Source organism: Lathyrus oleraceus, chromosome 1 (genome assembly GCF_024323335.1).
Source record: "Lathyrus oleraceus cultivar Zhongwan6 chromosome 1, CAAS_Psat_ZW6_1.0, whole genome shotgun sequence".
NCBI lineage: Eukaryota > Viridiplantae > Streptophyta > Magnoliopsida > Fabales > Fabaceae > Lathyrus > Lathyrus oleraceus.
Window position 1 is genome coordinate 438,538,688 of NC_066579.1, and position 14,826 is coordinate 438,553,513.

Consider the following 14,826-nt stretch of genomic DNA (forward strand, 5'->3'; position numbering starts at 1 on the left):
TCGATGGTTGCCACGCTGAGAGGTGTCTTTAGTAGGTTTTGGCTGAGTGGTTTGCATAGTAGCATGAGAGTATGTGTTTGCCATCTTAGCCATACCGGATTCTTCTAAAGTGAGCATGGAACGAGCCTGATAGAATGCCGGAAGAGGGTTTTTATGGCGACTCAAAGTAGCAATACTGCGGTAAGCTTCTGGGAGACCAGTGATCAACTGAAGGACCAGATGATGATTGTTGACAGGGGAGCCGATATTTCTCAACTGACCAGAAAGCATCTTAAGATGTTAATAGTAAGCAGAGACATTGGGAAAATCCTCAATACGAGTGTTAAAAAACTCTTGCTCAAGAGTGACAGCTCGAGCATTTTGGTTGTCCTGAAAAATATCTTCCAAGCGATTTCATGCTTCCATTGCAGTGAAGTTGGGTTCCAGAATAGTGGTCAGAAAATCGGTAGAAATAGTGGAATAAATCCACTGAAGAATGGTGGCATCAAGAGTGGATCATTGCTCATGGTTGGCGTCGGTAACGATTGGTGGCTCTTTTCCGATAGATGGAATGATGTGATGCAGGACTCGATGTGAGCGAGCATGGATGCGGAAAAGCTCATCCCAGATACCATATTGATCTTTTTCCATCTCAAGAATAATAGGAATGTGGTTCCTAATATTGGAAACGGCAAGAGCGGGATGAAACTCCAATTTGGAACCTCGAAACATGGTGTTCTTGGGCTGGACGAAATCACTAGTATCAGCGGATTTGTGGGTACCGGAGTCACTGTGTTCTGAATGGTCTGAATCAGACATGGCTGCAGGTGGAACAGTGAAAACACACAAACAATAGAGATAGGTGAAAACACGTACAGAACATAACCACTTGTGAAAACACGTACAAAATGCAAACACACAAACAATAACAGTTGATTTGCGGAGGAGAGAATGTGCGGTTGTGGTGTGATACAGAGGTGTCGATCGTAGAACATGAATCAGAATCGCGTGGGTCCTTATGCACGGTGGTGTGCGACGGCGACAGCGCAAACAGAGGCGGAAGACAAGAGAATGTGGTGGTTCTCGTGTTCGGCGGCGGTGGTACAGAGGACGGTAGTCCTGTTGCGGCGACAGACTTCAAGGAGGGAGAAGAAACATGCGACGATGGATTGTAATGAGGGAGAATAAGAAACGCGTTTCTGCGTTTTTTATTTTTATTTTTTATTTTTTAAATTTTTTAGATGGAGGGATCGGTTAGCTCTGATACAATGTAAGATAATGAAAATCGTGTCATTCTCATTGATCTGAATAGAATATATATACATCAATGTGTAACATTTGGTCAACTATCTAATTATGATACAACATAATTATAGGAAAGTAATTATGACTAATTATAACAAAATATTATATTCTATCATATTGTTGCTAGTTGTTTTCTTGAAGCATTTACTTGTTATTGGTGTTCACAAGAAAAGAGTCATAAAGTATAGTCTCAAATTCATATTAAAGAGGTAAGATTATATTGATACTTCTTTTTTTCTAATTTAAAAAAATAGGTCAACTGCATTCTTTTATTTGCATGCATGCCAAATGAATATGCTGATTCTAACAATAAGAAAGTTGCACATCAAGTTGTTTCTTTTAAGAAACATGATTGAAAATGGGTTACTGCTGATTCTATTCAATCTATGTGTTTTTTACATAGATATGTAACATAAACATGGATAATAATTTTGCTTGCTGTTGCAATACTAGCTTTTACATTTAACCACACCCTTGATTGACATTTTAAAATCATGATTTCTTTTAGTAGAGGTTGCTATTTATCAAACATAGTTAGATATACTAGGAGATCTAACAATTATGGATTTGTTGTTAATCCATTTTCCTTTTTTTATTAATGTTTCATACATTTTTTATTTATGATTTTATATGATTTTGTAATCGATTGTTTTTATAGGTGTGATCACTACTATAAAAAATACATACAACGACACTACCATTATTACGGTCTTTCTAATAACTATGGTGATATCTTTAAATTCAAACTATTTTTCTTTAATTAAACGATGTTAACTTATTACCACCGGATTTTAAAACAATCGTAGTATCAATTGACGTTACATTAGTTCGATCGCCGACTAATTCGTGATTTCTTTAGTATTTTAGTACCGTCTTTCATTTTTATTTTAAAAAAAGAAAGTTATATCACTACAGTTCTTATATATTTTAAATTTTTTAAATTTTTAATTACTTAAAATATGATTTTTTTTATAAAATGTTATTAATAAAACTTATTAAAAAGATCAACAATTATCAAATCAAATGATTAACATAATATATATATATATATATATATATATATATATATATATATATATATATATATATATATATATATATATATATATATATATATATATATATATATATATATATATATATTCAACAGAATTGAACAAATAAACAAGACATCTTACAATAAATTCCATGTCAAATTTAGTTAAATTATACACCAGATTTAACCAAAACAACGTTAGGAAGAATAACTATTCTCATTATTTAAAACTAGCGTTCAGACGGCCACTCCCGCGCCTGTCTGCCCGCTTTTTATTAATGCGCACAACACAGAAAAATAAATATTTGTTTTTTTTTATGAGGTTTCTACTGTAGGTCGCATTAAAAATAATATTATTACATTTTTAAAATGGTAAATAAAAATATTCAAAATTATATCGAAGCATGCAAAGTAATATTGATACTGTGTAATCAATGACGTTCTTTAAGAGGAACGCCGAACATGAAATCTCTATTCGAAGTATTTTCTTTTTCCCTGCAATTGTTTTTCGTAGTAAAGAAAAAATGTAAGACTCTTAAATTAGAATTTTTTTAGAGAAAAAGATAGTACACTTAATAGTAAGTAGTGTAATATAGCTTTTGCTTACCTTATAAAGATTCAAATCAATTCTTCGTACATCCCTTTATCAATGCGCTCTTGAGATTTAAAAAACTACAAATACATGATAAAATATCATATTATAAAAGAAATACATTCAGAACACTTGACTCGTTTGAATATAATATGGTTTATTGCGACACAAATAATACCTGGAGAATGGAGATACTTTGTTTTAGTCTAGATTTGGTAGAACAACAATTATGACTTGTTTCTGAATTACCTGGATTTCTGGTAAATACGGAAAACAATGGACTTAATAAATATATATGATTTTATTTACATAAACCACAAATAGCAGTTAAATTCATGCATTCAAAAATAATCTAGAGTAAATATATTCTTAAATGAATTAAATAAAAACCTCTCCATCCTTTGAGATATTATTTCTCTTTTCACCATTTTCCAAAGTTGTGTTTTATCTATTATCACTGTAGAGCTCCAACCAATGGAGTAAATTTTCAAACGTTTGACCTGTTTCAATGAGGATGATAAAAATGTTACTGAAAGAGTGATGAAAGTGCAAGAATTTTTTTTATACGTATTACGGAAAAGATAAATACACCTTATTGTCGAGTTTGCTGATGGATGAAATGCTTTATTCATCCTTCCATGTGTTCCATTTATCTTCAAAGTTTGTTATCTAAAATTTATTGCATAAGAATAGTGAGAATAACTATCAACCCATTTATATCTAACATAAAAGCATAAAATAAATGATTAAGTATAACTTACTTTCATGTCGAAGCAAGTTTCAACATTCTTTCGTCTCAACTCCTTACATAATTGAAAGATTTCACCGTGTTCTAGTTTGACTGTATATTAAAGCAAAAGAAAATTATATTTAGTTATTATCTATCTATAATATAAATAATACAACATAAGCTTGGTATGTCGTGTAACCAAAATGGGAATCAACCCGTGAGCAATTTTTTCAATGTACTTAATAAATACCTGCGGGCGCGATAAAAGAATTTGTTTGTAGACTACATTTTTTGTGTAGTCACCATCTTTTCCTTTCAATTTTCGTTCCCTGGTTAAAACTCTTGTCGTAGTCTGTGAAACACCCCTGGATAAAGCCACATATAACTGTCCATGACTAAAAACGTGTCGTGGAAGATATATTCCAACATTTGGAATGGTTTATCCTTGTGATTTATTTATTGTAAATGCAAGACTTAGTCGCACAGCAAACTGTTTCTACTAAGGACAAAAGGCAGTCTATCACTTGCAGATGTTTTTATTTTAATTCTAGGCAAAAAAGCACGTTTTCCTGCATTGCTTCCTGTCAAGATTTCCACAACCAACATATTCATAAATAAACCACGACATAATAACCGGGTCTCATTACACAATCCATATCTAGGATCTAGATTTCATAACAACATCAATGGTGCACCCTTTTTTATCTTTAGAATATGTGGTGGCAAACTACCTTGTGCAATTGAGTTTAAGAATTCTTGCTGGTATAAATTATGATTATCTCCTTCAACCTCATCAAACGATAACAAATTATGTCCTTCTTCTAGAAACTGATCGATAATCATATCATTCAATTTCTGGACATCATCATTTGTTGGTGTCAAAATAGCTCTTTGTACCATATATGGGGCATCCCAACCATGCAATTCTAAATTAGGAAAAATATGTTGGATAAGTACTTGTATGGAATTTCACCTTCCCATGGGATTGTAATATGTAAAGGTAACCTCACCATGTCATCTGGTTTGGTAGGTTCAACACCATCACCAATGCGAATAAGAAATTCTGTAAACTCTTGATCATGCAATGATCGCATATTTTGATGCAAATGCAAAATCTTGCTATGATTCCATAAATGAGACTAAACAATACACGCTGAAATCATTTGTGCCTTAGTACCTTTTCTTACAATAGGAAGAACTTGACGAAAATCCCCCCCCCCTCCCATGATCAGAACTTTTCCACCAAATGGAGCATTGTTGCTACAAATGTCTTGTAATGATCGATCTAAGGCTTCCAAAAAAAATTTGTTTGTCATTGGTGCTTCATCCCAAATTATTGCGGCAACAACTCTAATGAGATTTGCAAGATCCTTTTGCTTTTGAATACCACAAATGGAACTCGGTTGAATATCAATAGGTATCTTAAATCGAGAGTGTGCAGTCCTACCACCGGGTAACAATGTTGCAGCTATACCAGGCGATGCAGTTGCTAAGACAATTTCTCCTCTACTTCTTAAACTTGCCACTAATGTTCTATAAAGGAATGTTTTACCTGTTCCTCCTGGACCATCAACAAAAAATACCCCACAGTATTTTTGAACAATTACATTCATAATGGTGTTGAATGCAATCATTTGATCATTATTTAACTTATCAATAGATTCAATATCTTCATTGGGGATATCGATCGCTAACTCCTCTTGTATGATACTTGGAACTTCACCTCTGTCTATTGTATTAGAGGGTAAATATGGGAGATCATAATCTTCAATCTTTTTACTGTGCATGTTTAAGAGTTCATTCAAGTCCTTCAACAACATATTAGTTAAGTCTGATTCCAAGACATTGTTAGTTGTTTGATAATCCTCTACCATATGTGTAAAAAACTCATTCCAAAGGCCTCTAACATCATTAGGTTCACAAAATATTAAAATCGTCACGAATAACCTTCGTAAAACATATGACATTCGGAGACTCGTAGCCTCAACCAAGCAATCACGAATACTATAATCAGTCTCTAGAAATCCCCTATCCTCGACTGATTTTTTGAATGTACTGAAAGTCATGCCATTATTTGTAAGAAGATATTCCCAACTGGTTGGACCTGTGACATGAGATAACAGCAGTCGCAAGTAAAACTTATCTCCCTCTGAAGGTGATACCGTATAGATTCTCCTGATAACTTTTCTTGTTGATCGCTTATGATACCATTCCATATACCGCTTGTTCCAACAATAATGCTCTAGAATATCTCTATACAAATACTTTCTTGCTTGTGGATCTCGTAGATTCAATGCAAAGAATTGTGTGAGCATTATTTTGGAGTTGCATTCATTATTTAACACATCTGCAGTTTGCTGATGATCATAAAAGCACACTTGATGGCGGTTCGGCAAGTGGATATGCAATCTTTCAACCGAAGGATATAATCGATAAAGAGTGAATCGAAATATTTTCCATAATGCCTCGGGAGCACAAATCCATCTTGCATCAACATATTGTTGAACTTCATCAATGTATGATCCTTTATGAACCTCCATATCCACACGATCAGGGTCCTTGTACACATATTTATATAGATACTTGATACTTCTAATGCTACTGCAAGTCTCTACATTGATGTGACAATCATACTTTAACAGTAACCAAGGGTTATAAGGAACCACCCACCTATTATCGACAGACCTATCTTTACCTAACGATACATACTCATCAAACCTTCTCCTATACTCGGGATATGAGTCAGTGCCTTGACGTGTTTCATCCAAGAATTGTTTGGGATACCTTTTTTTACAATGTCCGTCTTTCATACATGGAGACTTTTGGTTGATTATGCCGCAAGGTCCGTGAATCATATGTCTTACAACAGCTTCATGCAACTGTGGTTCACATTCTAGTTTAGGTATTTCTGTTCTTACCATACTATCATAATCTTTTGGGTCACGCAACTTATCGTTACTTTCTAAGACCAACAACATATGCACATGCGGCAGTCCTCGCTTTTGAAATTCAGTTATATACATGTAGCTTTTAACTTTACCCAAGACTCCTTTATTAATAACATCATCCTTCAATTTCTCAAATTTCGAATGAAATACTCTTGTTATCAAATCTGGACGATCTTGTGGTGTTTGAAAAGGCAAAAGTTTTGATGTTATCTCACTCCAAGAAGGATTGCATGTCATTATTAGAAAAATATCTGGTTTACCGCCATTAAGAACAATAGCCATTCCATCTTCATAACGTTGTGTCATGTCTCGACGACCGCCAATAAATGATGATGGCAATATTGTTCTTTTTCCAATGTTCTCTACGATGATTCATGAAATGCATTAGTATTAGAATATATGAATTATTAGCATTAGAAGTACAACTAACTATTAATATAAAACTGTATATTTATGCTATATGAATTTGTACCTGCATTAGTTTCACCAACATGCAAAGCATCATGTAAACCTTGGTACAATTCAGAACGTATATCACTTTGGTGCTCTTTAATACACCTTAATCTCCCTGATTCAATTTTGACATAATTGTCTACAACATATTGTTGCAACAGTCGACCCACATTTAACAACATTGATTGATCATTTGGGCGAATCTACAATTGATTGAAAAAAAATGTAGGTGTTAAATGTAAAGTTTTTTAAACAACACTTAGCTAAGTAGATTATCTACTAAAATTAATCCAAATTTACTTGAAGCATGTAACTGTAATATGTTCGATATGACACTCTTCGTCCATTGCAATTTGTTGTGTTGATGTCCCAACCATGCGTCCCAAATGGAAACAATACAGGGTATTGCAAATGATCATAATATCCCTTTATCTCTTGAACTTTCTTGAGATTTCCATCATAACGAATGACATTAATATCCCTTCCATAATCCATAGAATCTGCATCACATCCAACAATAATTGCCGTAACTTGTTCAGCAGTTGGAAAATTGTATTGATGGTGATTACTTGGACGCTCCTTAAGTATGAGGCTACATTCACTGATATTTGGAAGTATTGAAAGTTGCTTGAACCTAATTACAAAAGGATTAAACTGATGGAGCATTTTCTGTAATTTGTGAATTATATTTTGTGCAACTGTGGATTTTCCTGCATTCTATTATGTAGCTCATTATCGGTGTCGTAGATGTATACACTACGCCAAAACTGGAATAGACAGCGCCCCTTAGAGGGCGCTTTATTACAAAAGCGCACTCTAAAGTGAAGAGAAAAAATAAGGAGCATACTATTGGAATAGACAGCGCACTTTAGAGGGCGCTTTTGTAACAAAGCGCACTCTAAAGTGAAGCGAAAAAATAATGAGGAAATGGAGGGACACCAATAGAGGACGCTTTATTGAAAGCGCCCTGTAAGGGTAACCTTAGAGGGCGCTTTTGAAAAAGCGCTCTCTATGTCCATGTACATTTCCAGTTTATAAGGCGCTTTTGGAAAGCCTTAGAGAGCGCTTTTAGAAGCGCCCTCTTAGGCCCCCTTTAGAGGGCGCTTTTGTAAAAAAGCGCCCTCTAAAGTGAAGTAAAAAAAAAATAATGAGGAAATGGAGGGACAACAATAGAGGGCGCTTTAGTGAAAGCGCCCTCTAAGGTTACCCTTAGAGGGCGCTTTCAAAAAAGCGCTCTCTAAGTCCATGTACATTTCCAGTTTAGAAGGCGCTTTTGGAAAGCCTTAGAGAGCGCTTTCAGAAGCGCCCTCTTAGGCCCCCTTTAGAGGGCGCTTTTTTTACAAAAGCGCCCTCTAAGGTCCCCTTTAGTAAACATTAAAATTATAACATATACTGCATGTCTCTTTATTTTCCCTTTCTACAAGCTATTTCGTTTACGTAACTGGGTTTTCTCTCTACTGCGTCCACCGTCTACTGCGATTACTCTCGTCCTCCGTTCGTTCTCCCTCCCTCACCGTCGTCGTCGCCGTCGCCTTTTTCTGCTGCTGCGTTCACGTTCACGTCCACCGTCACTGTTCACTTTCTTCTCCATCGTTACCGTCACCTTGAAGGTATTTCTCTTCTCCATCTTTACCGTTCACTTTCTTCATGTGTTTGATTAGGGCATTTTCTAAACTTAGTTTTACATTTTGTGCATTATGTTGATTAATGTTGTTTAGGGCAAACTGAGTTTTTTATTTCTGATTGAAAACTGATATCATTTGAAGTGTGTTTGAGCTTGTGCTTGGAAGTTTGATGATTATGGATGCAAGTTTGTTCATGTTCCAAACACCATAAGTTTGCATTGGTCTTTTGCATGCAGTAGGTGTGTGTGAGTTTGCATTGGTCTTTTGCATGCAGTAGGTCTTTTGCATGAGAAATGGAAGGTATATGAATGTGTTCACGTATTGAATCATTGTCTTACTTGGGTCTTATTGAATCATTTCTATATTACAGATAAAATGGCTAACCAAGACGATACCCATGACAAGAATGGATCACGTAACAATGTTGAAAAAGAAATCAAACGAGGATTGACTGTTATGAAGTCAATCATTCGTGCAAGAGACAAGGGTGTAAAATTCGAAGTGCATTGGAGTGCTGAAGACCAACTAATTGAGCCTAACGGTTCAATGTTGGCAAGTTACATTGGTTTCCTTGTTCGACAACATATTCCGATTACATGTGATAATTGGAGAAGTCCGGACTTGAAGGTTGGCAAAGAAAAAATATGGTCGGAGATACAGGTACTTACCATATATTGTTATATGTTTTTTTTTGTTGACTATTTGTTGACCATATATTGTTATAATATTACTTTATAATAACACACTCCATGTGTATGTTTTTTAGAGATCTTTTCACATCGATGAAAGCCGGCAAAAATATTGTATTCAATTGGCCGGAAAAAGACTCCGAGGATTTCGATCCTTTTTGTGCAACAAATTTCTCAAGGATGAGGAAGGAAAATTTGTTGAAGGAGAACGGCCAATGAAGTATGCCGAGATTATTTCAGCCGATGAATGGGATAACTTTGTCGCCAAACGAAGAAACAAAAAATTCCATGTAATGTCTATTAATTATGGTATTATACAATTGTTAAGTTACTTGGTTCTAATATGCCTTAAACTTTTTTATCCAGGAAGTAAGCGACAAAAATAGGAAAAGGGCATCAAAACCCGCGTATCCGTACAAAAAAGGGCGTACGGGTTATGCACGGTTACAACAAAGAATTGTGAGTATATTCAAATGCTATGAGCTTATACATTGTCACAATATGTTATAATTGATGATCTTATAATCTAATTCAATGTGTAGCTAGCCGAGGAGAAAAGTGACGCAACATCTCTTCCGGAGCACGTACTATGGAAGGCTGCTCGGGTTGGGAAGGATGGGGCTGTCGTTGAAGCGGTCCAAAATGTTTATGACGAATGTGTAAGTATATGTAACATTATTTCTTTAATTATATCGAAAATTTTGTTAGACATATAATTCATTTTTAATCTCCTCTAATAATATTTCAGGAGACTTTATCCCAAACCGTACCTTCAACCGAGGTCCAGGATTGCAGGAGCGTACTTAGTCGAGTACTAAATGTTCCTGAGTATTCCGGTCGTGTGAGGGGTAAGGGTTTTGGTGTGACTCCGTCGTCATTTTATAAAAAACCAAAACCAAAAAATCCTACCAACAAAGAGGTGATGGAGACCTTGGCGGAGTTAAGGGCACAAGTACTCCAATTGCAAATCGAGAATGCAAGGTATAGAGAGGAAAGGTGCGCCTCCGAGGCAAAAGATACTAGTGACCGAGCTAGTATCAATTATCAACCGAAATTTCCCGAGGTAATTATATATGTTATTATGAAATTAAAATAGCACTTTTTTACTTGACACATATACACGTTAACAATAACATTTATTATTGGTTTAAGGCATTTCACCTTGTCAGCTGTATCTATCGTCACCAACTTATCGCATGGTTGGCAAGGGAAAAGTGCACAATACTTCGGGTGAATTACTTCACCATAATCCCCTCCCGGTGGGATTTATGAAAGTTTCGGTTGACCTTGTATTAGATACGGACGCCGTTCTACCATTACCTGACGTTGTTTCAGAGACAACGTTGATGCGAGATGCAGTCGGATCCTTTGTTGGTTGGCCGTCAGATCTAATTTTCCCCGATGCCGAGGTATATATGTTCTAAATGATTATGAATATTTAGTATTCACATTTCAATTCAGCTACAATTGTGATATTTAATCAATCCTTATTACATGGTAATGTTAGACTCCTACAAGACCCACACATAAAGTTGGTAAAGGGATTTCAAGACGCATCGAGTCGGTTGCATCTCAAAAAGAGGTACAAATATATATAATCATTGAATTATATACGCAACGATTATGTTGCATCACAAAAAGTCATGATTTATTTTATATGAATTTTTAGGTTCCCGGTCGAAAGTTGAAAAGCGCTGCTAAGGATATTCCAACGACGTCCGGGACAAAATCTCAAATTATGATGTGTCTTGAGAAAATGGTGGATGAGTCCGATATTATGCACGGGGCCATTCGTACTATAGATTTTGATGAAGGTGTTTTCGGAGCTGCTCATTTCGAAATAATTGGAAAGGAGGACTTCCAACAACTTTTTGAACACACCGAATTGGGCATCGCTGTCATTCATACATACATATGGTACTCCGATCAATCTATAATTTACTTAGTTGAACAATTTATTTACACATTTCAATGAGTAGTCTAATGTTTATTATGTTTCTATTTAAGGTATATGTATGTAACATTGATGCGGGAAAATGAATTGTGTAACCGTTTCAATTTTATTGCTGCTTCCCGTATCAACGCAACGTTAATAACGAAAAATCCAACATCCGTAAAGAATGATCTAGTCGATAGATTCATGGCGGCCGGCGATAATACTACACCCAGTTTGTATTTTTTACCGTTTAATTCTGGCAACGGGTTAAATTTTCTTTCTAATAATTTCATTCTAATCTATGTATATCTTTTACGTAGAAAATTTTCATTCATCTAAATTTTTGTTTTATTTTACAGTGGTCACTAGGTGTTGGTTGCTATGGATCTTTCGAGACTAATAGTGTATTATCTCGATTCTTTATCGGGTGATTGGAGTAAATATCCGAATATGAAGAAGACGGTTGACGCGTAAGTGAAATTCCCCTAAATATTCGTGCGTATTTGTATATTTAATTATGTCTGTCAGATTGATCTCAATATACGTTTTTATTTTGTTAGGGCAATAATAAAATTTAGAACGAAAAAGAATTACCGCAATAGGAAGGACATTACCTGGATCATAGTTCAGGTATATATTAAGTATCTTATTTTTGCTTATAATAGTGTTTGTTTTTTTGCTTATAATAGTGTTTGTAAGAAATTAACTATATATATATTGTTTGTTTTTCTGTGTAGTGTCCTCAGCAAAATAATTCGGTCGATTGCGGATTTTTTGTATTGAGATTTATGAGAGACATCATTGCGTTGAATCGTATAGACATCCCAAAAATGGTATGGAATAATAACTTAGGGTTTATTTTAATATTATCGGATATTTCATCTAATTTGTTACTAAATCATGAATATGTTTTATTCTCTTAATTGTAGTACTTTGAGGAATACAAATCTTACTCAAGAGCAAATTTGGATGAAATGAAGGATGAATTGTGTCAATTCATTGTTGATCAAAGAATCATATAGCTAGGTTGTATATTGTTGTACATATATGTATGGAATGTTGTTGTTGTATGCTGTTGTTGTATATATGTTGTATATTGTTGTTGTACTTTTACTAAATCATGAATATGTTGTTGTATATTGTTGATCAAAGAATCATATATTAATGTTGTATATATGGAGGATTAATGCTGTCTATAAATGGATTCATGTTGTATATATCAATGGATTAATGGTGTATAACATTGGATTAAAGGATGAAATCAATATGAATTTTACACTTTTGCAGCATGCGAACAGGTTACCAATTAAATATCCACTGTTTTTCAAACAAATTTTTTTAAAATAACTAACACTTTAGAGGGCGCTTTTTATAGGAAGCGCCCTCTAAACACTTTACATTGACAATTTTAGAGGGCGCTTTGTCCAGAAAGCGCCCTCTAAACACTTTACATTGACAACTTTAGAGGGCGCTTTTTCCTGAAAGCGCCCTCTAAACACTTTACATTGACAACTTTAGAGGGCGCTTTTTCCTGAAAGCGCCCTCTAAACACTTTACATTGACAACTTTAGAGGGCGCTTTTTCCTGAAAGCGCCCTCTAAGGTGTCCCTTTATGGACCACTTCAGAGGGCGCTTTTTTCTGAAAGCGCACTATAATGTGGCCCTTAAAGGGCCACTTTAGACAGCGCTTTCTCTAGGAAAACAAAGCGCTGTCTTTACCTATGCCAGCGTCACTTTAGAGGGCGCTTAAAAGCGCTGTTATAGGCCAAAATAAGCGCCCTCTTTTCCCTTATTTGGCGTAGTGATAGTTGTAAGAAACGCGATCTGACACCCTCATTTGGATAGAAACCTCCTATGTTATGGTAAAAAGCACCTTGAGCACGAAATGTGTATATACCACAATCAGATGCAAGAATATTCTCATCAACGTGAACACCAATTGAAGTGAATGAAAGCACATGGTTATAACTTCGAATATGTTGCCTAAAATGTTTTCCTTCAGCTGAACCATCCAAAAATAATTGTTGCAATTCTATAGGAGCATCAACTCGTGAGAATGATACCTTTCCACCATTACAACACGTGTCACGTGATTCATGATGAAACAATCTTATATTGTAGTGTCTACAGGTAAATGGATGAGGCAACCAGGATTTTTCCATCATCATATTATTTTTGAAATTTTGAGCAATATTGTGCTTTGCTCGAAAAGCATGTCTTGATTCTACCGGCAGGAGTTTGATATTGATTACTAAATATTATCTAAAATCTAAAATACAAATAAAAAATATATGTAAGATGCCTCAATTATTATATTTTAATATTGCATGATTTTAAATTTTACGTCACATGAGCAAAGGCTACATTTATTTGAAGCAAATTTTTTACGAACATACCTTGAGGACGACGTGATAATGCACCATTTTCTCTGGCGTCCATGTTAACATATGATATTACTGCATCCTCAAAAGCTTCATTAACATCCATATCATCTGATACAAAAATAATAATTAATATATATACATTTGTAAAAATTAGTACTCGCATACTTAGAACTATATCACTTATACCTGTATCGGATTGACTCGTGTTGTTTCGTTGATTAGATGATGTGCAATTACGATCTGCGGGTTTAAATACATAAAATAAGATGTGACGAAAGCGAACAAAATTATGAAATGTAATATATAATATATATATTGATAATCACCAACCAAGTGCAACATCATTAACATGTGTAATTCTACTTGGGTCGACTTCACTGTCATGAGTTCCTTGAATGTGTGATCTTGGAAAAGTCATATTTATAAAATTTTGAAATGGAACTCTCGACTGACTGTTTATAGGGCGAGATGTTTGAGCTTGTTTCTCTTGCTCTTTTCGCCGCCTATAATTTTCACGTCGTCTCGACAAATTGTTTTCTCTCTGCTCGTTGCTCATATTTTGTCTCCTTTTCCTTTCATTTTCGAACCTTCTTGACCTCTGTTGTTGACTTGATATTTGACGGGTATTATTTTCCATTTTATTAATGTAATTGTCAACTGGAAACTATACCGAATCCTTTACAAAAACAATTGATCGAAAACTGATATATCATTAGAAGATGATTTGATATAAATTTTCTTCTTCAATCACTACATATTATAGACTAAATAAAATTAATTATGCATGTTATAAGTTACCTATACCTGTATATAGATGGAATAATTTATCTTTAGTTCTTTTTAAATAAATAACACAATATAATTAAAAAAATTGTGTACTTGGTAATTATTTTCATACTATATACTAATTTAACTTGATAAATAATTTACCTTAAAATTAAAATTAAAAAAAAATTGTATTTTATAAGAGAGAACAAAGTCAAAATGCAATGCAAAATAAATATGAAAGAGCATAACACAAAGTTGATTATACAAATATTTTGAAGTTATATTCGTTTGTATTTTGTTACTTATCCTTTCTTATTTTTGTTAGTGGTGTGGGGTGTTTCTATATGTATCTTAAATGATCAATGGACGCAACAGATTCTA

At 34.5% G+C, this 14,826-nt stretch overlaps 1 protein-coding gene across 1 annotated transcript; it reads right to left on the reverse strand.

Annotated features, from left to right (window-relative positions):
* Positions 1-3,536: 3,536 nt before the first annotated feature.
* Positions 3,537-14,095, reverse strand: LOC127115174 (uncharacterized). The gene is made up of 9 exons (XM_051046780.1): positions 14,008-14,095; positions 13,864-13,917; positions 13,690-13,785; positions 7,344-7,543; positions 7,063-7,246; positions 4,820-6,952; positions 4,374-4,568; positions 3,674-3,753; positions 3,537-3,581 (listed from the first exon to the last, which is right to left on the reverse strand). The coding sequence occupies exons 1-9, from the start codon at positions 14,093-14,095 to the stop codon at positions 3,537-3,539; spliced, it is 3,075 nt and encodes a 1,024-aa protein (XP_050902737.1).
* Between the last annotated feature and the right edge of the window lie 731 nt (positions 14,096-14,826).

Excerpts from the sequence above, each read along its gene's own strand:
- LOC127115174 (XM_051046780.1), bottom strand. The coding sequence starts at position 14,095 with ATGACTTTTCCAAGATCACACATTCAAGGAACTCATGACAGTGAAGTC. Across the intron at positions 4,569-4,819 it reads TCTTCCTATTGTAAGAAAAG|AATTGCATGGTTGGGATGCC; the intron begins GTACTAAGGCAC and ends TTCCTAATTTAG. Across the intron at positions 3,582-3,673 it reads AAACTTGCTTCGACATGAAA|ATAACAAACTTTGAAGATAA; the intron begins GTAAGTTATACT and ends AATAAATTTTAG.